The sequence below is a fragment of the Bemisia tabaci genome, chromosome 5 (assembly GCF_918797505.1).
Source record: "Bemisia tabaci chromosome 5, PGI_BMITA_v3".
NCBI lineage: Eukaryota > Metazoa > Arthropoda > Insecta > Hemiptera > Aleyrodidae > Bemisia > Bemisia tabaci.
The window spans coordinates 54963522-54988894 of NC_092797.1; the positions used below are offsets into that span (position 1 = coordinate 54963522).

The 25373-nt window shown below is 41.6% G+C and overlaps 1 protein-coding gene across 9 annotated transcripts in view; it reads left to right on the forward strand.

Moving 5' to 3' along the window:
• The first annotated feature begins 1893 nt into the window (after positions 1-1893).
• Positions 1894-25373, forward strand: part of sei (potassium voltage-gated channel seizure) — a 380532-nt gene continuing 357052 nt past the window's right edge. For 6 of the 9 annotated variants that reach the window (XM_019055548.2, XM_019055549.2, XM_019055552.2 and 3 more), the window contains exons 1-2: positions 1894-2163; positions 4936-5386. In XM_019055548.2, coding sequence (XP_018911093.2) covers positions 5311-5386 — 76 coding nt within the window. In that variant the 5' untranslated portion in view covers positions 1894-2163; positions 4936-5310. Of the gene's footprint in view, positions 2222-3191; positions 3349-4935; positions 5387-25373 lie in introns of those variants that run through there. The other 3 variants (XM_019055545.2, XM_019055546.2, XM_019055547.2) reach the window with 3 other exon arrangements.

Below are 25373 nucleotides of genomic sequence, written 5' to 3' on the forward strand. Positions count from 1 at the left end.
CAAACTATTTTCTCGAATCTGAGTGACACCTCATTAGCAACACAGACGGGCGTATTGAGAGTTGACATCTCGCGCCATCGCGCCTTCAATTTTGCAGACGCAACACGGACACCCATCAAGCACGAATAGTTGTATCTCTGCGCCGTCAGCAACGCATATCCTTTTCCTATAGCTCTACTTCCAAATTGCGTTTGTTTCCGTTTGTCTTGCTCGTAGTGGTGATTCAAGTGCTACTTGAACAACACAGCCGAAGATAGGAGAGACATAAATTCTCCTTTTTTCAACTTTTCTTCCATATCTGAGTGATACTTCATCGGCCTCATAGAACGGATAATTGCGAAATGACGCCTCGCGCTATCGCGCCTTCAATTTTGCAGACGCAACACGGACATCCATCAAACACGAATAGTTGTATCTCTGCGCCGTCATCAACGCGCATCCTTGTGCATGTTTTATTCGTGTATGTGTATGTTTGTGTATGTTTTATTGGTTCCGTTTATCTTATTTGTAGTGCTTCAAGGGCTACGTGAGCAACACAGTCGAAGATAGGAGAGACATAATGGAGCCTCATTTTTTAACTTTTTCTGTGAATCTGAGTGAAAGTCTGGATTCTCTTTTTTCACCGAAAGCTAAGTGGAGGGTCTCTCCATAGAGAAAATAAGAATCTGTATCTAATAGCAAAAGCACGTGACTGCATGATCTTCTGGCGCTTGCTTTTCAGCCAATCAGACACCCGACGACTACTTTTGATTTCCTCGCGAAAATGACTCAGGAAATTGGAACCACTTATATATTTTTTAAATTCAGCTGATTTTTCGGGGGAAATGTCCATTGTCCATGAATGACTTTTGGAGGATTTGGCGTTTCATTTGATGTATTAATAAATTCTATTTTTTTTTTTTTTTTTTTTTTTTTTCCAAAAAACACGAAAGATCTTGATTTTTGAAATTTCAATTTTCTTCCATTCGAGTCAGCGGGACAGTCAAAAACATCGACCCGAGGGGGAGAAAATTGAAATTTCAATAATCAAGATTTTCGGTGTTTTTTGAAAAAAGTGGAATGTATTAATACATCAATAGAAACGCCAAATCCTCGAGAAGTAGGTCATGGAAATAATTTTTCCGAAAAATCGGCTGAATTCGAAAAAAATCAGTCGTCTGAGGTCTGATTGGCTGCAAAGCAAGCGCCGGAAGACTATGCAGTCACGTACTTTTGCTAGGAAGGGATTCGAACGACCAATTATTAAAAAACCGGTGTCGATTCGATCGAAATGAATCGATCGAAAAACCAAAACGTGAACTGATGGGCGTGATTCGATCGACAAGTCCTTCAGTCGATCGACAAGTCCTTCAGTCGATCGACAAACCGTGAATCGATCAATAAACCAAAGCGTGAACCAATCGACTCACACATTTGTCAATCGATTCACGGGTTTGTCGATCGATTCACGGGTTTGTAGATAGACTCACAGATTTAACGATGGATTCACGGTTGTCGGTCGAATCGACTCTGGTTTTTTTTAAAGTAATTGTCGATCGGATGAGCATCGATGGATTCATGGATTCACGTCCATCGACTCGATATCCTCCCTTTTTCTATTCCCTTTGCGATTTTTCTATTCTCACGGCAGAGACTTGTCCCTGCCGTGTCTCCAACGTCCTCAATCTCTCGGATCTCTCGACTCTGCGAAAAAGAGCGCGATGGGATGATGCAAAAGCCTCTCAATAGATAGGGGTCTCAATGGATGGATTGGACTAAGCGCGGCGCGGCGGGAAGAGACCGGAACTACCGGAAGCGGGCTGGCGGTGAGCTGCGTGGCTTGCGGCGTGCGTGGCGACGCGCGACGCGGGCGCATGCGTGGGCGGCGGGCGTCGCGACGCGGGCGAAGGGACCGCGGACGCCGGCAGTCCCGCCGCGACGCAGCCATCGCCTCCGCGTGCCCCAAGTCCTCAAGCGATGTCCCCTCGTCGCGTACCCTCCCGCCCCCCGTGGCACACCACCGCGGACAGTGCACCCGCATCCCATTCCCGCCAACTCTGAAGCCACCCCCGATCCAAGAATACGCCGCATTTTACACTTTTCCAACCTCCGGAGTGTCGTATTCACGTGACAGTGTGCGTTGTTCGGATACATCGAGCTCAGTGTAAACATTAAAGAATCCTAGTATGAAACCCTCAGGATTCCTATTTCTAAAATTTATTTTTCTGTACACTGAAAAAAAGTAAGGTTGAATTTACCATTCCTCCACGCTGTATTTCACACAGCGTCAATTCAGAGTGAATTCTGCCAGATAAAAGGTAAACGTTACCATATACTGGTACAGGTAACCACCTTTCTGGCAGAATCGACCTTGAATTCACGCCGTGTAAAATACAGCGTGAAGGAATGGTAAATTCTACCGACCTTTTTTTTCAGTGTAAAAATTAAAAAAAAAAAACAGTGTAATATTATAACATTATAGCTATTTATTATAGCATTATAGCATATATGTCGGATTTACAATTTTTAACGTAAATTTAGCAGGAAAGCTCTCAAGAGTTTACGTTGTTAATTTTTTTGGTGAAAAATACAATCAAAACAGTAGAGTGTAAACATCGCAGAATGAAGTGGGATTTTAAATTTTTTATTAAAATTTAGAGGGAGTTATTTACGTGATGCAGGGTTGCCTCAGTCAAAAAATACCGGAAAAACCGGAAAATGTCAGGGAATTTTTAAAAGTCAGGGAAAATGACGAAAGTGTCACGGCAAAATTATAAACTTAGGAAAAATCTCGCTTTTTGTCAACAAAAAATTCACTCTTACGATACGCCTTAATTATTCACTCTTTTTCCACTTTGTTGAATTGATGACGTTAAAGGGTGAAAACAGTGCCGTATGAACATCATCAGTATTAAAACAGTATAAAGTCATTCGAGAGGTTTTCTTTATTCTAACGATATCACATTAACATCGGTACACCGATGACTAAAGTCGAAATATGCCAACAATGAAAATCATTGCTCACGTGTCATTTTTTCAAAGAAAACTAATCTGCAGTTTTTCTTGAAACTGTTCGCTAATATTCTTAATTCATTAAAAATATTAGCAGAAAATGTGAAGGAGATAGTCTTGTTGATTTTAGTATTGAAAAAATACAAGATGATCGGACATCTTTAAAAATTGTAATGAAGATACGCATTTTTCGACTTCAGGCATCGACGCCATCATCGCGAACCATCATTATGAGGCGAGAACAATTGATCATTTGCGTTCGTCACAAAATTGTCTTCAGATAGTTTAAGCTTAACGATCGACAAAACATGAAAAAATCGTCAAAACATCAAGTTTCCACGTCCAATAAGAACGAAGGTATTTCTCATGGAAAATCATGCATGGCATATGACTTGATCCATTGCTGGAGCGCATAGCATCGATCAGAGATACACACACATTGACAATAGTGCCGTGCCGAGGAAAAACGCCTTATGAACCTTCTGGCGTTATCCAAGTTCCTTTGTTAAACACGAATTTCCTGGTAAACTTGTGAATATTTTCCTTCCAATTGTTCGCAATTTCACCGAGAGTCCCTGAAAATTTCAATATTCATAACTTTCCTCAAAAATAAACATTTAATTGAAGGAGATTTGGCAACTCTTGAATGTTCATCCTTAGCACGGCAGAATAGTTACTGGACGTGGAACACGGATAAAAACAAGTTAGGAGAGACCAACGTGTGCACTACCGAGGTGGATGACGTCATATGATGTGTGTTTCCAATGATATTTATATTGGACGAAAAAACTGCATGTGAACGGTTTTCATCACTTTCTTCCGGTGTATTTATGAGCCTAACGTATCAAAACACAATTGGACGTATTTATGCTAAAAGGAAAGAAAGACGGGTGGGAAAGATGGGGTCATGTGCTCGTTTGTGCTGAATAAGAAACTATGTAAAAGTGGGCGTGATTCCTTTTCGCAAAATGGAATGTTGGGATTCTACTTTTAGACCACATTCTGCAACAAGGAGCCACTATTCTCGGCTCACTTTAGGAACATCACATATCGACGGTGTAAGTCGGCAATCACATAACTCGGTTTGCGACGTCGCAGACTTCTTGTCATACTTTATTTTTTAAATGGAAAACTACTCAACGGCAATTCTTTAAAACTGTCATGATTTTTCTTCTCAATTCGAAGAAAATTCTGCAAAAACTTCAAGAAATAATGTCAATTTGTTCTCTCTTAAAAAAATGACGTATAGGCGGAGATTTTCAGACACCGCAAACGAGTTATGTGATTGCCGACTTTCACCGTCGATATGGCATTGGTTTCCCTGTGCAGAAAGATGCTTTTAGGGAAGAGTCAGAGATAGTAATTCCTTATTGCAAAATGCAATCCGTTGTATCAAAAGGAACCAAGCGGCAAAATATGCTATAACTCATGAGCCGTGGGCATATGATAAAGAGCCTTGTGGACAGGGCTCACGAGTTAAAGACTCGCTGGCGTCACTGGCGCTTTATACTTCCCATTCGTTCTTACGACCCTCAAATAACGAGCACACTCCTTTTTTCCCACCCGTCTCTGATTCCAATTACCTAAATACGTCCAATCATGTGACTAGCCCAAGCGACCATTGACGGCACCAGTGAGCTGATTGTTGGAATTTATAGACAAACAAGACATAAGGAGTATGGAGCGGCCCTATTGGTTGAAATGTGTGGTTCTTATAGACAAAGTGAGAAAACGATGGACTAACTAATGGGTCTGCCGTTAGTTAGTCTAATACCTACTTCTTTTGTCCATTTCAACCACCTGCTTCAACCAACAGGATGCCTTCATATCCCTTTTGTCTTTTTTGTCCATAGCTTTGTCTATACATTTCAATAATGACCCCTGAGGAAAATAACGGATGCAATGACAAGGTAATAAGCGGGCACATTTTCCGAACGTTTTCAGGCTGATCAAGAGAGAAGGGAGTTTGTGAAAGGGAAGAATTGCAAGAATCGCCGGGGCGGCGCGGCGCGAAGATGGATTCAGGACCCCGAAGTGCGGGCGGCGCAAACGAGGTGTTAATCTTCTCGGATGTCGAGTTAGGAGAGGAGGAGGCCGACCCGTAACCCCGTCACTTTCGAGCCCTCTGCCCCCCCCCCCCCCCCCCCCCCTCGCGCGGAGCCACCTGTTTATTTCTCCGAGTGCGCGCTGCGTTTTTCGGGTTGCGGTTGAGATGCGGACTCAGAGCGACAAGTGGACATGACGCAGCGTGAGACCTGACGGGAATCACGCCTGTTTTTCCGGCTGGATCGTGAGCATGCCCTGAGAGCCGCGAGCAGGATGCCGGTTCGCAGGGGGATCATCGCGCCACGGACCACGATCATCGAGACCATCATCAGGAAGTTCAATAGACAGAGTAAGTCGCTGGTCCTTCCTTTCAACTTCAGGCTTTCTACTACCTCACGTAGCATTTTTTCATACAGAATCCCCATTTGATATTAAGTTGTAAGTCTTTTACGATTTTTTGGCCGTGAAATCGCTAGGATCATCGGCGTATGAGCGATAATTATCAATCTTGTCGCCATTTTATCGCTTTGTCGAGGGCAAATAGTCAAATCAGGCAGTTTGTCAAATGCCTAGGCAAGTGGTCTAATATTCTTGTTTAGATTGAAATTTTGATTTTTTACCCTAATTTTAGACAGAATAATTCGTTGCTCCTGTATGAAAGAATTCTCCGTAAAATTATGCAGCATACAATAGTACTTTAAACGATTTTAAGATCCTGAATGTGCATTTCTCATGAAATTTTCAGCACATCATAAAACATAGCATCTTCAAAATTTTAACATTTAAATGTACTAAAGCATGTAAAAAGGAAGGAGCAAGAAGAGTTCGCGAATTTAATGAGATATTCTTCCCAAAATATTGAAAACCCGTGAACTCCTCGCCATAAATTTACAGAGTTCTGTAAACTGTCAAAATTCGACTACCGGCCTAGGCATTAGGCATTTGATAAAAGGCCTGATTTACCTAATTGCTTTCGACATCTATAAAATCGCGTTTGATAAAATCGAAATTTCATCTCAATTTATTATGATTTTTTGTTCTACAATTTGCGATGAATCGCCTTTGATAAAATTGCAAATTTATGCGATGAAATCTCAATTTTTTATCCGATAATATTGCAATAAATTGTCATCGATAAAGCCGCGATGCATTCTTCAAATCGCAACTAATCGCTATCACTGCTACTTGGGACCGGGGTTAACCCTTGGAACGAAATTTTAAGGGACACTTAGAAAAAACAAGGGAATTTGACGTTGACTTTGTCTTTTTCCTCTTCAGCCTGTGTCACATTATCAAAATACTCCATCAAAATATCAAGGTCAGGTGATGTGATTGGCTCATTCGACAACTTGGACCAATCACAGCACTTGAGCTCGACATTTTGATGGAGTATTTTGATGAAGTGACAAGGCATTCGTTTTCATGCTCTTCTTCTTTTGCATTTTCGAGTTATTGTATCGCTACAAGCTCTTACAAAAGCAGCACAAAGAGATTCCCCTTCATCTGACAAGGTAGGCAAAATCGGGATCTCAGGATCAGTTAAAGTGTCATCTGAATAATCTAGACAGGGATGAACTGCATCTTGTGTAAATAACCATTAAGAGCACCGTGACGTTTGCGAAGGGCATTGACAACTGTAACCGCTTGAATACAAATTTACAGCTGTAACTCAGCGACACTGCTTGCACTATGTTTTTTAAGGAGAAAATGAGATCAGCGCATTATTGCGGATTGTGTGCGACGTCGTTCCATCAGTCAGGAGATGACGTGTGCATCGTAATTTTTTTTTATATTATCCAACAATTTCCGGGCGTTGATGGATAGTGCTTAAAAGTTTCAGTTTTCTTTTCTTTTTTTTCTTTTTGGAAGAAAAAGAGATGATGAAAATTGCTTATTTTTAACTGAACTGCAAAACTTTTCATCGAATTTGGTTGCTATCCAACAAAAACTCGAGCATTTATGTCGGCCAAAAATTTTGCCTCACAAAATTTTTTTGATAGATTACACAAAAATCTAGTAATTTACAGTAGGCACTGTTTAATTTCTTCTTATGCTTTCTTACACCGAAAACCAAACACCGCTCTCTGACTCGAAAGTTTGCGAATAAAATCTTGATAAAACCCACAGAAAATTCTCCGCAATTTTGAAAGTATTTTCGATCATAAGTTGCTGTTTGAAAAAATAAACATTAGAGGAAAGTATGCAACATGAAATGGAGTTAGGCTGAGCCCGATTGAATGCATTTAACTGTGTTAATAACCCATTGATACGTCGGAGAATAACAAGTGCATCCGCTACCACCACCATACATATGTCAACAAATGCAATAATTGGTACTGCAATTGGACGTATTTCTACCAAACAGAACTATGTGCATTAAGACATGAGCCCTGAGACCCATAAAAATATATGCAAAACAGGGCTCAAGTCATAATGCACATAGTTCCGTTTGATAGAAATACGTCCAATTAGCACCATTCACAAATGGGCCACTAGACAAGGTCTGAACTAGATTAAAAACGTAACATGTTTTCTCTTCAAAACCTCATGTAGGAAACAACTGGACCGGGTTCGGCTGAGGGGAACTACGCCACATCACCTCTTGCCAAATTTAATTCGGCATTTTTTCTTACAAGAAAACGTTTGTGCGGATTCTTTTGAAAATTTTAAGGAATTCGCTTCGTACTATGCAGAAAATTCACTGAAATTTGCAAAAAAATCCGCATAACCGTTTTCATGTAAAAAATGCCATTGCCCAATTAAATTTGGAAATAGATGATGCTGCTTGGTTCTTTTCTACTTGACGTGGTCCAATTCACACAACCAAAAAATCAAATGAAATTTTAAACGTTAGCACTTTTATATTGATCAGGAGTTTATTTCTAGACTTCTGTATTGTAAATCGTTTACCTTCTGAAAATTTGAAGAAGAAACATGTTGCCCATAATATTTTGCTTTGTACCTCGTTTAGAGGCGCGTTATTCGCGAGAACATAAGGAATGTATCGTTTCAAACAATGCGCCTTCCGCCTTGTAGTGTGATTTCTTGATACCACTATTCCACCGTGAAGGATGCCGCTTTTGCCTATCCTTTCAGATGAAGGAGAAAAAGTTGGCTACAAGAATCCTTTCGATCAGAATCTCACATATTTTTACATAGAGTTGCATTTCCTCTTCCTTTTACTAACAACGCTCCGTCAGAGTCTCAATTATTCGCGCCTCGATTATCCGCGATTCAAATATCCGCGATTTGAATTATCCGCGGTCATTTTTTTGCGACGATGTTATTCCCTAGCACGATAGTATGAAGATGCTCTGCTTAGGCCCATATTGCCGTGCCAAGGAGAAACGACATATGAGTCTTCAAACGTTGCCAAATTTCCTGTGAAAAACCATGAATTTTCTGGTAACTCTAAAAATATGTTTCCTCCAATTTTTCAGAGAATTTAATTTACGATTAGATCTAAAATAGAGGAAATATTCATGACCCTCTTAAAAATAAACATTTCATCGGTGATATTCGGCAACTTTCGAATGCTCTTACGACGTTTTTCCTTAGCACGGCAATATACGCCTCGATGTTTGTATGGATTTTTAACGTACAGTCAAATCTACGAAATTGAATGTTGTTCAATGTACGTTGCCAATTTGTGAGATTCGACGCAGATTGCTACTGAAATAGAAATTTGAACGTCGCACAGTGGATTGAGTCAATCGGAGAGGTCGGACTTATAATCTGAACTAAAACTGCGAATTTTGATGTTGATTTCGTCACATTTTAAATTATAAGGGGTGTTCCTGGAAGAAAATTTCGCGAAGAAACCAATAGAGCCACTTTTAAAACCTCACAATTTTGTGTAAACGGAGTTATAAGTCGTTAAAGTTTCCAAATTATGTCCGAGCTCTCCTATCGACTCGATCCACTGTGCGTCGCAGCCGCCTAGTGCGAAATTCACACAGCAAGGAGTCTTGTTCAATTGTGTCGGATGTTGGCAATACGTCAACAATCGAACCTAATCCGCGTGCAGAAATTCGACATCTGCCACGGAAATTCTCGAAACCAAGAGCAAACGAGCCGAGTTTCGTAATCCGACCTGTCAATGTTTTGTCTGAGGAACCAGCCTCCCTTGAACTGAAAAATTTAACTCCATTCAAACGCTACAAAATTTTCTCTCCAAGTCTGGCGTCTTATCAGGAAACTGTCGATCACTTTTAGTTGAAAATTGCACTAATTTTTCTTCTCAATGGTGCTTCCGATGACTTGGAAAAACCAGCAAAATATTTAATAGAAATGTCATAGCCATTTTCGCAAAAGAAATAATGGAAAAATTGGAATCATTTTGGTAACCTTGGAATAGAGTTACGTTTCTCTTTTTCAAGACGACGACATGGACGTCATTAAGCCAAATTGACGTATTTATGCTAAAAGGAACTATGTGCTTAGGGTTTGCGCGAGACTTAGTTCTTTTTAGCATAAACACGTCCAAATCAGCTTAACCCTCATTTTACATTTCCGCATTAGACTTCATTTTGCTATTAGAAACTATAATTTCTGGCTCGGTTTAGAAACAACGTATATACCGTTATTTTCCAGCAATTTTTCAGGTTTTCTGGGTTATTTATTTATTTATTTATCTATTTTAAAATTCTTGTACATACAAGCTGCAATTACAGCCATAATACAGGTCAATAACAAATGAAAATATTATAAATAATAATATTACCATAAAATACTCCTTATAAATAAACATATTACTTGAGGAAATTCGGCAACCCTCGAATTTTCATATGGCACTCTTCCCTAGCACGACAGAATGGGGGTTTAGCCAGGCTTACGGATAATTTAAAAGGGGGATGAGAGTTTGGATTAAGGTTGGGGGCCGTTCAAGTACTACGTAACGCACTTAGGGGGAGGGGGGCTCGAACCGGCGTTACGGTGCGTTCAAAGGGGGGGGGGAGGAGGTTAAGCCCAGCGTTACGTACCAAATCCGAGCCGGGGTGGAAAAAAAACGTGCAAAAATAAAAAATCCAGCCCTTCCCAAGTGAATCTTTTCGGCGTGTGACCTAGCCGACGTAACGCGAAATATCTTTAAGAAAACCCCGAATTTTTCCAAGCTGTTTTTTCAGCGTTATCTTGATTTTTTTTAAAATGGGGGGGGGGGGTCAGATCAGCGTTACATAATTCTAAAGGGGGATGTAGGGCTCCGTTACGGGTGCGTTACAGGGAGGGGGGTCAGCAATTTGAGAAAGTGCGTTACGTAATGGCGAGGCGTGAAAGATCGATTATCGATATTTACTCATTTAAAGCTATGATAAAGAATCGATTATTAAGGCGTTCGTTGCGAACACCCTGTCTATCGATCCTTTTTCGCAGGTTTAAATGGTAGATGAATCGATATATGCAAAGCACTCCACGCCACTGTTAGGTAATACTTGATTGGCTCCTTGCCTTATAAAGGGAGCGGGAGGTCCAAAAGTCGGGGAAAATGTGTTATGTAATACTAGAACGGCCCCCGAATGCGGGAGATTTGCACTGCGGGTAGCTTGGAGCGGGGCTGAAGGCGAAAATAAACGGAGTATTTCGCGGACGGGGAGGAAGTTGGCCACATCGCGGGGCCCTGTTTACACGAGCCGTGGTCGGTCGTTAAAATGTAGTGCATTATCGTACAGGAATAGACAGGAGATAAATTGATTCCGGCCGGAGCTGAGGTGAACAGTCCGCCCTGCTCGGCTTTGTGAAAATGAAAATAGTCACCTCGAAAGAATCAATACAGTCGGGTTAAACAATTTACTTTGCCATGCCCAAACAACTATTGTCTATAAATAGCGGGCCATCGTGGCCGCATCATTGCATTCCCCGCACCGCTCCTTTTTTTTGGCACTAATTAACCAAATCCTCCGCCGCCGATTCCCGATATCGCTCCCCGCCCCCGCAGCTGAGCAGCCTTTCCCATCGGGACCTTTGCCCCCTATTCTCACGGGCCGTTCAAGTATTATCTAACGCACTTACACTGAAAAAAGCTTTGTAGAATTTACCATTCCTTCACACTCTATTTCACCTAGCGTCCATTCAGAGTCAATTCTGACAGAAGAAAGGTAAACGTTACCATATACTGGTACTGGCACAGGTAACCATTCCTCTAGCAGAATCGACTTGAAGATTGGGAGAATTTACCATACCTTCACGCTGTAAATTCTACCAATCTTTTTTTTCAGTGAACGGTAGGGGGGGGGGGGGTAGGGGTCTGAACCAGCGTTACGGTGCATTACAAAGGGGAGGGGGGTCAAGCCCAGCGTTACGTAACAAATCCGAGCGGGGGGGGGGGAGGCTTTGGAAAGGAAACTTGCAAAAATTTGAAAATCCCGCCCTTCCCGAATGAAATATTTTGAAAATCAGGGGGAGGGGGGTCAAGCCCAGCGTTACGTAACAAATCCGAGCCGGGGGGGGGGGGGGAAGGCTTTGGAAAGGAAACTTGCAAAAATTTGAAATCCCGCCCTTCCCGAATAAATATTTTGAAAATCAGGGGGAGGGGGGTCAGCCAGCGTTACGTAACAAATCCGAGCCGGGGGGGGGGGGAGGGAAGGCTTTGGAAAGGAAACTTGCAAAAATTTGAAAATCCCGCCCTTCCCGAATAAAATATTTTGAAAATCAGGGGGAGGGGGTCGAGCCAGCGTTACGTAATTCCAAAGGAGGGGAGGGTGTAGAGCTACGTTACGGGTGCATTACAAGGAGGAAAGGTGGGCAAAAAATCGGGAAAAGTGCGTTACATAATACTTGAACGGCCGTAGTCGTTCCCTAAAGTGTTGTCAGAGTTCCGCCGCTAAATTATTTATTTTTGATATCGTCACCTTCCGGTCAAAGTATCACAAGCGCCATGCGACGTTTTAAAATTTCCACCGTCATTTTATTTTTTTACAGAGAAAGGTATCCCAGGATAAGGGCACCAAAATGCCCCTCCTCACGGATTTTGAATTTAATGGTCTAAACCCCTTCAGGAGGTCCTAAAAACATGGTTTTGGGCAATTTTAACCTCCTGACCCCAACCACCCCCCCTCCAGCCCCGAAAAACCCATTTTTCGGGGAATTTTGGGGTATTTTCACGTTTTATTTCATATCTCCCGCGTTTTTCAATGAAAATGCACCAAAATTTCACCAAATGTACATCAGGGCAATCACATTCTTGGGTAAAAAAATCAAATTTATCGAAATATATTTAGACTCCGAAAAAAATTCGTGAAAATCGTAAATTTTCAATTTTTTTCAGATTTTAGCGGTTTTAAAAAAAATGAGGACACATACATTTTTTTTTATTGCCTTAAAATGTAGGTAATATACCCAGTTGTTACCAAAAAAAATTTCAAGCCTTCACGCGTGGTGCGTCCCACCGAAAAAATAGTTTTTTTGGCGCCAAAACGGTCAAAATGGCTCTTTTGGCAACGGTTTACTCGCACGCTATCAAGATAGTAACACTAAAATCTCTAATTTTTGGTTTCAATGTTTCAAGAAGCATGCCCTAGTATCGTCAGAAAAGGTTTCAAGTCGATCGAGTCCTTACGCCCCACGTAAAGTACCGGTTTTTGGCGCCAAAATGGTCAACATTCCTATTTCAGAAGAGGTTACTCGCCGTAGGGTGGCCCTTATTTTTGACTTTACGGAATTTAAAGTGCAGAGCCCTGCAAATGGTTTCATTTGATGAGAAAATAACTGGGAAAAAATAACAATGGAGAAAAAAATATTTTAAAACGCGCCTCAAAGAGCCTAAAGTTCCGAGCGTGGCGTGCGAAGACGCGTTTTTTCGTCATTTTGCGAATTTTTTTTCTCCCGTTGAAATGTTTCTACGGCTTTGAAATTTTTGTAGGTAACATACTTTTTAGAGTACTTTACGAGAAAAATAATGAAATTTACCTCGCCCAATTTAAAATGCCCTTTTTACCTCATCAAAGAGGCCATGTCGTGCGATTTTGCCGATTTTCCCTTACAATCTACCCGCACGGCGCGCGGCGTGTCTTTTTTCCACCTTTAAATTGTTGCTTCGGTTTTGAAATTTTCTGAAGTAGGTATCACATATTTTATAGTAATTCACGAAAAAAATAACAACATTTACCTCGCTACTTTTAAAATACCCCATTTCCCCTTCAAAGTGGCCTCGTTTGGCTGCCAAAACTCGTTCAGGCAAACTGTGCCGGGAGAATGTTTATGAACAATCGACGAAATCGCATGATGTGTGATGGGCGAGGTAAATTTCATTATTTTTCTCGTAAAGTACTCTAAAAAGTATGTTACCTACAAAAATTTCAAAGCCGTAGAAACATTTCAACGGGAGAAAAAAATTCGCAAAATGACGAAAAAACGCGTCTTCGCACGCCACGCTCGGAACTTTAGGCTCTTTGAGGCGCGTTTTAAAATATTTTTTTCTCCATTGTTATTTTTTCCCAGTTATTTTCTCATCAAATGAAACCATTTGCAGGGCTCTGCACTTTAAATTCCGTAAAGTCAAAAATAAGGGCCACCCTACGGCGAGTAACCTCTTCTGAAATAGGAATGTTGACCATTTTGGCGCCAAAAACCGGTACTTTACGTGGGGCGTAAGGACTCGATCGACTTGAAACCTTTTCTGACGATACTAGGGCATGCTTCTTGAAACATTGAAACCAAAAATTAGAGATTTTAGTGTTACTATCTTGATAGCGTGCGAGTAAACCGTTGCCAAAAGAGCCATTTTGACCGTTTTGGCGCCAAAAAAACTATTTTTTCGGTGGGACGCACCACGCGTGAAGGCTTGAAATTTTTTTTGGTAACAACTGGGTATATTACCTACATTTTAAGGCAATAAAAAAAAATGTATGTGTCCTCATTTTTTTTAAAACCGCTAAAATCTGAAAAAAATTGAAAATTTACGATTTTCACGAATTTTTTTCGGAGTCTAAATATATTTCGATAAATTTGATTTTTTTACCCAAGAATGTGATTGCCCTGATGTACATTTGGTGAAATTTTGGTGCATTTTCATTGAAAAACGCGGGAGATATGAAATAAAACGTGAAAATACCCCAAAATTCCCCGAAAAATGGGTTTTTCGGGGCTGGAGGGGGGGTGGTTGGGGTCAGGAGGTTAAAATTGCCCAAAACCATGTTTTTAGGACCTCCTGAAGGGGTTTAGACCATTAAATTCAAAATCCGTGAGGAGGGGCATTTTGGTGCCCTTATCCTGGGATACCCTTTTTCTACGAAGCTGTCAGAAAATTTCACTGAATTTTCTTTGCACTGCCGATAAAATTCAGTGAAATTTTCAAATAGATTCAACCAAAAATTTCTCTGTAAAAAAATAAAATCGCGGCGGAAATTTTGAAACGTTGCATGGAGCTTGTGATACTTTGGCCGGAAGGTGACGATATAAGGTTTGAATATTTCTTCTTGAATTTTTCAGGTGTTCAAGTCGATGCGCGAATGAAATTCTTTGAAAAATTGAAAGTAAAATATTCGCAAGTTCTCCAGAAAATTCATGTTTTCCGAAATAAAATTTGACGACGGCTGAAGGCACATACGACGTTGTTCCATCGGACGGGAGCGCTACGGGCGGGCTTATATGGACGTATTTCTGTCAAACGGAACTATGTGCAATACGACGTGAGCCCTGCGATGCATGTGTGCTTATGGGCCTCAGGGTTCATGTCTTAATGCACATAGTTCCGTTTGACAGAAATACGTCCATATGTCACTAGGTTATGGACGGCAATGAATTAGAGTCGCTTCAATGAGTTATCGGTGTTGGTCTTCATCGAGCGTGCATTATCGGATTTTGGCGTCGGATAATCCGCTCGATCTATTTCCAGAGCCTGCCACGCTCCGCGCTGGCAATTTGGCACGGCTTTTTCACCCCTCCGACCCCCCCCCCCCCTCACCCCCGCCACCCACCCCCTTCCGCTCGATTTCGCGACACGACTCTATCGCCCCGCAATCTCACAAAAATCCGTCATTGTTCGGGGACTCCGAGCGCCGAGTTGAATAAACACAAAGAAAGTCTACTGGTAGAGCCATTCACATTTCACCTTATGAAAAAAAAAAAAAAAAAAAAAAAAAAAAAAAAAAAAAAAAAAACGTGAGTACACGCATCAAGGCATTTTTTTCGGTCTCATGGTAAATGCATGTACAATGACTTTGTTGCACACAAGCTCTGACGGCGCGTGTATGAAGCGAAGGAGGCGCACTCCTCCCCCCCCCCCCCAAAAAAAAAGTTCTCAAGAAATTTTTTTGGGAGCTACTGGACGGATGATAACGCGATTTCTTCTTCTTGAACCTCCCCCGTCCACCCATCTCACTCTTCAAAAAACGGAGAAAAATGTTATATATTATTCTGAATACATAATCTAAATCCAAATCCCATCTAATTCGAATTTTTTTGGAGCTCGGACTCTTCTCGGATTGGAGTAAGCTCCTAACCACCCCGGTCTCATTTGTCTAACATTTCCCCTCCCTCCCAAGTTTCAGCACAGCTTCTTTACTGCTCGTGCGAAAAGGACTCAACAATCCAAGTGCAAAACGCCTTCTATTTTAACGCATGAAACATGCACTGGAAAAAAAAAACACATTGGATCTAGAGTCCAGACTCTTAAAAACATCGACAAGAAAAAGTACTCTTGATTCAATCAGAATCTAGCTTAAATCAAGGACCAAGCCTCTTAATTTAAGCGGATTTCGTTTTGATTCAAGCAAAAATCCTATTGAATCAAGAGTGTTTTTTCTTGTCAATGTTTTCAAGAGTCTGGACTCTAGATCCAATGTGTTTTTTTCCAGTGCGGACGTCTCTCGAGTTCGAAAAATAACATCCAAGCGCGATACGAATATCGCGTCGGGGCTCTGTCGGATGACCATTTTCTATGCCACAGGAATTTGCGGTCTAAGAACTTTCGCCCATGGATTCGCAAGAAACACGATGGTGCCTCTGGTTTTTTCCAAGACCAACTCCCAAGCTCAAAAACCTCTCAAAGTTGAGACTGTGATAAGGGGATCATCGACATTACGGCGACAGTCTACCTCCTGGCTAAAGTCTCCAAGCATACGAAACGAAGCGAATACAATAGTAGAGTTGGATTGCATTTTGCAAAAAGGAACCACAAGCATTCCGATGTCGCTAAGATTGTGCAACTTTTTTTACCTTGCAAATATGAACGGATCATCGAAACAAAAGCTTTATCCTCACTCCCAATAAACTATATATTCGATGCAAAAATTAACTTACCAAATTTAATTTTTTGCGAGGTTTCAGTAATTTTATTGCAAGGAATGTCAGCTGCACAATCTTAGCAACATTGGAACCCTCTTGGTTCCGTTTTGCAAAATGCAATCCAGTTGCAGTGATAACGCAGATTGCGCGTGAAGGAGCGAATTTAAGACTACAGGGTGAGCCGAAAGTCCTGTACCACCCTCATAGCCGCCAGGGATCTAGCTCCTTTACAGGGTGATCCCACAAGTCGTTTTCTTTGACCTAATAGCACTTACAAAATTTCAAGTCTCTTTTTAAATGTGCTCAAAAGTTGCATGGGTGATGCTGGCCATACGGATATTCTAAATCACCCTATATTTCGACGTGCCTCTTGTGATTTTTGTGTGATTTTACCCTCAGAGCGTCTCTGGATTTCTCGGTGTATTTCACGGTGAGGCACTTTTAAATCACCCTATATTTTGATGTGCCAATAGTGTTTTTTGTGTAATTTTATCCTCAGAGCATCTCTGTATCTCTCCCTCGTAATAGACTTACTTCCAGGTTTTATGGAAAAAACAAGGGAGAAAAACGGGAAACAAGGCTGAAATTACAAACACCGAAAACCTAAGACGTTTTGACTCAAAATTGTGTCAGTTTCAGTCGGAAAATAAATTAAAAATTAAAAATTGTGATGAAAAACCCTGAGACCTCCATGTTTTTGCCGTGGAGGGTTCTTTTCTTTGCACCCTCGGCAAGACAGGATTATCGGCAACAGGGACGAAAGGTGTCGCGGGTCCGTTGAGCGGTGAAGCGTGGAGACGAATGTGGCGCGGGAGGAGGAGGGCGTCAGGGACGAGTGCGGGGCGGGGGCGTGGAGGGATGGGCCGATCCCAATCGTGAGTCACCAGTCGCGAGATAACGCAAAGCAAAGCTTGTCAACAATGTCAACCGGCAAAAGCAACCGTGTAAAGAATGTTTCCTCCAGTCAATTTCTTCTCACTGTTGTCACGGTGCACAGTGGATCGAGTCAGTAGGAAAGGTCGGACATGAATTTGTTGACTAAAACTGGCAATTTGGACGTTTATTTCGTGAGATTTTAAAGTTTGAAGGGTGCTTCCTCTGTTAAATTTTACGAGAAAACCAACGGTGCCATTTTTAAGACCTCCATGTGTTGTAAGAATGGAGTCATGAGCTTTTACGGTTTTGAAATTTTGTCCGACTTTTCTCATCGACTCGTTCCATGGTGCGGTGTCGGCGTACGTTTTACTTCAATGACCCCACCACCACCGTGCCAAAGAAGGGTACAGTATAAACATATCGGCAGTGAGCCCTAAGAAGGATAAAAAATTAAGTATCGCGACATACTACTCAGCCGTCCACAGCAAAAATCCCTGTACTCCATCCAAAATTTCGCATTTTTCAACCACGCACAATATTCGATTACAAGAAAATCTGATCAGATCCATGCCTCATCCAATCGGTTGGAGTCTCTAATGGCTTGACATAATAACGCCTTCAATTTCAAACGTATTAACGTGCATAACTGCAATTTGAGTCAAATTAACTTGTAATGACCGGCTTATAGAATTAAGCGCCAAAATATGTGCACTCATGAACCGTGAGCATGTGACAAGAGCGTTTTTGGAGAGGGCTCATGAGTCAAGAATGAGTCAAAGACGCAGCTGCGTCGATTACGGCAACTGCGGCGGCGGCTTCGTTGCCGCTGACGTCACTGGCGTTTTATAATTCCCATTCATTCTTACGACCCTCAACTAACGAGCACACTCCTTACCTCTCTCTGGTTCCCTTTAACCAGAAATACGTCCAATTGAATTTTCAGTGGTCATATTCTCCATAAATGTACGCCAGGTTCGACTGAAATTGAACAAATCTCTTTTTTTTAGAGGAATGGACAGTAAAAGATTTATGCTACGAAAAATGTTGAAAATATGGTTGAAATTCATGGAACTTTGTAAAAAGACAAAGTTAAACTCACGCAGTGACTCGACACGCTCTACATCAAAATGAAGCGCATCTTTATGAGAATGTTATGACTCGGTCTCCGAGAACTTGCTGCATATAAATGACTAATAAGCTGGAGTGTTTATTAAACAACTCAAACAACCTCTTCTTCACTCCACATCGCCACCGCTTGAGCAGCTGTAAAATCTTTTATGGAATAGTTTGTGTGCCGGCAGCTCTAAAACTAAAAAAGTTAATAAGGAATGCATTTCAAATATTGGTGGCCAAAGTGCGAAACCATGTATTTCCACTGCGGTGTTTCATAATTTTCGCACCTATTCTATTTTTTTTAAAAAAAGGAACAAACAAATTGAATAACTTGAAATGTATACTGAATATTTTGCTGACAGAGAGGACAAGTCAAGAAAGTTGTCAAGAAATTACGTTGACTAGTTTTCCGAAGATAAAATAAAGTATGAAAGGAAATCTGCAACGTTGCAAACGGAAGTACGCGGTTTCGTTTGGCCATCGATATCTGGACGTATTTCTATCAAACGGAAATATGTGCATTATGACGTGAGCCCTGTTACGCACTTATTCTTATGGGTCTCTGGGCTCATGTCTTGATGCACATAGTTCCGTTTGGTAGAAATACAACCATCTATCATCCGGTATATCCGTTTGGTAGAAATACATCCATCTATCATCCGGTATACACTGAAAATGGATTCACATCCTCTCAAATCCGTTCGCTATTTTTTCCTCGTTTTATACTCATAATCAGGCATGAATTACTTCCATAGGTACTTTCAGAATATTAAATGAAAACCACAAGGTTAAGTGACCCATTCATACACAGCCCCCTGAAAAACCTTTAAAATTTCATGGTGGGTGAAATTTCACTTTTCAGCAAAGTTTTACTTTTCACTCTGCCGAAGTGACAAACAAGGCCTGCCTTTAAAGGGCAGATCTCGAGTCCTTCAAAGGGCAGTCCAAAATTCGTCATTTTTTGAAGGAACGAGAACCACAGGCGCCTTCAGTTTTTAGCACCCGCAACATGAACATCCCTCGAGTACGAATTGTTGGATCCAAGCGCCTTCAAAGGGCAGTCCTTGTTTGCGTTTAAAATGGCGAAAATGGGCAACCGAGCTCGGGATTAAAATTTATTGGTGAGTAAACGGGCGGCGGAATAGTTAAACGGTATACATTTGGTTGGACAACTAGCGATGTCGTCGAGAGGAGAGGAGAGGAGAGGCGATGCATCATAGGCGGGGCGGGCGGCGTGTCGATTGGTCCCGCGGGCACTGTTCGGTGGCCCAGTCTGCATGTGCCTCCGCCGATGGATATTGAATTGGGATCATGCCCGATGCCCCGCCACAGGAGCAGGAGCTGTCCCGCTAATTTCCAACGGCCGATCCAGGAACAGCCCCGACTGTTGACGCTAATGTACCGCTGGGACACCCCCCCCCCCCCCCTAAACTCCACGTCACCGTCATCGTTGCCGCACCAGACCCGACTCCAAGTCTTCCTTCCTAAGTAACAACGCCGTATGAGCCTTCAGTCGTTGCCGTAGTTCCTTCAATAAAATCCCAATTTACCAGGAAAATTGTGGATATTTTTCTTCAATTTTTTTCAGACAAGTTTGTTTGCAATTTTATCTGAAACGTCTGAAAATTCAAAGAAAAAATGCATAATTTTCTTCAAAAATGAACGTTTTATCCGAGGTAATTTGGCAACTCTCGAATGTTCATATGACGTACGGCAGAAGTCGTGTCGTCGAAGTTATAGCCCCGATGTGTCGTCGTTTTCCAACCGGCTGGTTATGAGTCTATTAAGCAAGAGATACAGTCAATTGAATACAATTTTTAAGGGAAAACTCGTCATTTGTCGAAGGAACAAGAACTAAAGGCGCCTTCAATTTTTCGCAAACGCAACATGGACATCCCTCGCGTACGAATAGTTGCATCCAAGCGCCTTTGCAACACCTTATCTCACCACAGTCGGACTGAGTTCTGACCGGTGGTCCCGCTCTACGTTCCTAAGATAACATGTCTATCGCTTTGTCTATGGGGTGCATGGGTGCAATGGGTCTGTTCCACGCAAGAGATACAAGCAACTGAATTTTTCTGACTCATTTTAGAAAAAACTTATGTGCTGTAAGTTTCTCTGTGCGGATAGGTATACTTCTATAGATGAGCCAGAAATAACAATTTCCAATCGCAAAATGGACAGCGTTAAGCAGAAAAGAACCAAGCCACATTAGCTATTGTCAAATTTAACTGTGCAATTTAACTTTTTACAAGAGAACGTTTGTGTGGATGCCTTTGAAAACTTTAAATAATTTGATTCTTACTTTGCAGAAAATTCACTGAAATTCCCACAAAAATCGGCACAACCGTTTTCGTGTAAAAAATTATATTGCCCTGTTAAATTTGGCGATAGCTGATGTAGCTTGGTTCCTTTCTGCTTAACGCGGTCCAAATGTAGTTCATATGTTTTCGTGATCAAATGTTTGACGAAAACAGAGTTGACTGCCTCAAGTTGTATAGGAATTGAGGACCCGACGGAGGACGTCGCACAGTGGAACGATTCAATCGGAAAAGTCGGACAAAATTTGGAAATTTTAAATGCTTTCAACTCGGTCAAATCACAACTTTGAGATTTTAAAAATGGTTCCATTGGTTACCTCGTAAAATTTGCTACCGGAAGCACGTATTAAAATTTAAAATGTGACGAATTAAACATCAAAATATGGAGTTTTGGTGAAAAATTTCACGTGCGACCGCTCTGATTGACTCGATCCACTGTGCGTCGGGACTCGGGAGGTTTTCGGGAATTTTGAGACGATAATGAGTCGGAAGGCTCTTCAAAGGAGTCGAGTTCGTGCTATTTGATGGCGGGGCGCAATGGCGCATTCGCGTTATAACTTTGAATGGCTTCGCTTTGTACTCATTAATTTATCATTACAACCGCCTTGATTGTCAATCTTTTCAAACCGATCGAACTTTCGGAAAAGTTTCGTAACTTCGCGTCGCTTTAACCTAACATCTGTTTTCATCAAACTCCAAAGACAAACAGCTTTAAGACGACTTTAGTTGAAAATTGGAGGAAAATTTAACGTTTACGTCCTGTTGTAAATGAATGACTCAGCTACAAAAACGCATTAATTGGCACAGAGCAGATGACTCTATGGAAGGTTGCGAGAGCAAGGAAAGAACAACTTAGCGCTGAGCTTTAACACTTCAGGTAAAATAGCTCCAACTACAGGCAATGCTGAGCCCTACAACACCTTTAGGGTCCGGCCCTATACTGCCGTGCTAAGGAAAAACGCCGTATGAACATCCGAGAGTTGCCGAATTTCCCCTCTAAAAATATTAATTTTTGAGACAAATAATGAATATGTCCACTTGAAATTATCTGATATCCTGAGAGGCATGAGATGACTGTATCGTCATTTTCAGTAGAGTATAGCCCTGAATATAATAAATTTATAGATTATAGATTTAGTAGAAAGCCCGAATGAATGGAATTTAGATTAGTATACAGGGTGATCCCAAAATTCCGGACCGCCAGAATCATGCATTACCCCTATTTTCTAATGAATGGAGCTAGAAACTTGACATTTTGTGGAGGCTCCTCTAGGTGAAGGAAGATAATATTTTGGAACCTCCTATTATTTTAAAGTTATCGGCCTGAAAAAAAGCATGTACCCCACGGGTTCTAGAGGTGGCGTGGGACTTTTGAATCAGCCTGTATGAAACGGGATAGTCCTGATACTAATTTAACCGAGCTTTTAAAAGCGACTGCGACGATTTCACGCACCGCGGTGAGCCAGGAGGCGGAGGCACAGCTCATTTTTCCCGCGCACAATAGAAAACCCGAGAGCTCGCCGGCACAAAAGCATCCGGGCTCACAATGAAACCACTCAAGACTCCATTAGGCGCCACAGGTAGTTGGGGGCTTTATGAATCGACTTCCCTCGCATAATGAAATTCTCACTTGGACCGTTTTAAGTGGCAGGAGTCTATCTACACGGAAAATTTAATCAAAACGCTCCGACAGTCAAAGGCCGAGCGTTGGCCTTTAAACGCTTGGTTTCCTGTGACAACGCTTCAAAATCCAAGACGAGAAACTTACTCTTGGACTATGACAGAAACAGACGCATTCGGAAAAAATTAGTCCACCTGTATTTGAGGTATTTAAACAAACGACGTATGTGTAATTTTTTAGCCGTGTGACAGTTTTTTTTTTCTTTTCTTTCCTTCCCCTTTAACCTCCTAAGTCCCGGGGGCAGAACTTCTTGCCATATTTTTTAGTAGCGCTAGAGACTTGTTGGCAAATTAACCCTCCATTTCAATTTCTAATTGGGCCACTAGAGCGCTGCACTGACTCCCATTGAATGACTTACAGGCAAGCTATGATGTTATACTTTGTGCTGCAAAGGGGAGATTGATATTATATTTTTATTTTTGGCAGGAATAAAGTGAAAATGAGAAAAGTTAAAATGACTTCAGGACTGAAGTACCGTACAAATTGTGAAATCCCTGGTAAAAATTGGCAGTAGAATCTGTGTTCCAAAATACCATAGAACTACAGCCGGCTGTAAGATTTCCAATAGCTTCTATAGCCGGCTACACAATTTCTCATAGCCGATGGCGATTCAGCAATAGCCAGGCGATAAAGTGTATGATAAACGTTACTAATTACGGATGCTAGGACTTAGTGAGTTTTTGGACTTCTGCTCTGTTTTTGGGCCGTAGTATCTTGATTTATTTTGCGAGGAAAGCTCCGTACTTTTGATGGATGCCTGCCATTCCTAATATATAAGAGCGCCTTCAGTTTCGTTTGATACTGTGCAATACCTCTGGTGTGAAATAGTTGCTTCAAGCGCCGTGGCACGCTGCGGCGCGGCAGGCAGGCAGCCAGCGCGAAACGCGCATTGGCGCCTACAAACCTAACAGGGATACTTCACGCGTTGCGCAATGCGTGAAGTATCCCTGTTAGGTTTGTAGGCGCCAGTGCGTCGCCGCTCCGCTTTGTGTTAGGCTCTTATATCTAAACTCGCGGAGTCAGCGTTTTTCAACTCATGATTTTGAAATGTTTGCACATCCTGTATGGATTATTCTCATTTTAATTGATGAAAAAAAATATGTAATAAAGTAAAATATAATGTGTGTTTTGTAAATATTAAGGTGGTTCCGTATCAAACTTAATGATTTCCAAAGCACACGAATTTCTACACAATTTCTTATAGCCTTTTATAATCGATGGCGAAAAAGCAACAGCCAGGCGATAAAGTGTAAAGCCCGGCGGTAGGAACTATAGCCCGGCTGCTTAATTTTTTATCGCTTCGTGTAGCCCGGCCGTATGATTTTCTCCGCATTCTACAGCCAGCTATATGATTTTCTGCAGCCTATTAGCCGGCTATAAGAATTCCTATGGTATTTTGAAACGCAGCTCTTATCGCCAATTTTGACCAGGGATCTCCGGGTCTCGGGCGTTTAATGACGATCATCTACGAGAGGAGGGACTTCAGTCCATGAAAACTCAAAATTGAGTCATTGGGAAGCCCCATTTCGTTTACATAGTGATTGAGGGTGGTCTGAGGAACTCCTAAATATAGCGTCAAACAAAAATTAAATTAAACGAATCTCGAGTAAAATTCAACAGTCTAACTCTGATAGTGGACCTTGAAAGGGTGAACGGTGAGTTGCCTCCTTCAACAATTGAAAATAAAATTGATAGAGCCTCGCAGGTTTAAAACAGTTTGATTGAATTTTACTCGGAATTTTAAAAAATTGCCCTTTCCATAGTGCCATGTATGAATCGTATTAAATTTCTCCCAATCACAACGTGAACCTCTTTTGAACGAATGAGTAATAGAGATGATTCGTCGCAAACCACGCGCCTTCCGCCTTGTAATAAGATTTATTGATACCACTATTCAACCGTGAAGGAGACCGCTTTTGCCTATCCTTTCAAATGAAGGAGAATCAGTTTGCCGCAATAGTCCTTACGATTGCAATGATAATGTTACCTATGTATTACGCAGAGTTGTATTACCGCTCCCCTACAATAAATACATTATTTCTATCTCAGTAGATCTGGATTATGCGCGCTTCGGTTATCCGCGGATCGAATTATCCGCGGTTATTTTTCGGTGGTCATTTTTATTCTTCTTTCTCAGTGTATCCTCTTTCATGGCTCTGAACATTGCAATGCTTTAATTCGTACCTTGTCTATTGGCTCATTGTATACAAGCCAGCTGTAGCCATTATGCAGAAGCAACATAAAAAAACCTCAAAGAATCCCTTCGAATGCTGTCATGCAGACGAAAAGTGTCCAAGTTTTTCCTAAAAAACTTTGAAAAGACTAAAACAGTCAACTTCAAAACGCGGGATGCAGGGACGAAACTGCCCCCTCTGCTTTTACTCAATAACAACCCGGGTGAAAAAGGGAAGTTTCGACCGAAATAAATCGTCATGCTCCGTGAAAAATCTGAATCAATTCAACGCGAAAAAAATTCACCTCGCAAAATCGTTCACGAGAGATACAGATATAAACTCGGATCCATCCAGGAAATTCCACGCCATCATTCCATGTCGAAATTTCGAGTTTACCCGTGAAAAATAAACGGCGGCGGTTCAAAGCTCGTGCGCTACCCCCTTCCTCGCAGCGGGGGGGGGGGGGGGGTGCTCGGGGGCGGAGAAGGTTTCCGGTCAAGAGTCGATAATCGTTTGACAGGTGTTATGCCACTTGGGCGTCGGGCGCGTTATTGGCCGTCAAATGAACGTGGAGCATTTCGTTGCTCCTCTGGCGTAGGGCGTTCTATGCGGTTAGAGGATCGCTGAACAAGTTGCTCAACTCTTTTAACATGAGTAATCATTGAGCAAAGAGCGTTGATTCTTGTAAGTAACTTTTACAGCACAGGAAAGATAGCTGCTGTGCACTCTTAAAATTCATGGTCCCTAGATGTAAATGTTGGGGAAAAAAAGTTACCATCCTGCAAGTATCGTCATAGGTTAACATTTTTAAAAGAGCAGCCCGTGATAATGGTGATATCAAAAACATAGGAGAAAGAACCATGATTATATGGACCGCGTTAAACAGAAAGGAACGAAGCCACATCGGCTATTGCCAAATTTAATAGGGAAAATTAAGTTTTTACAAGA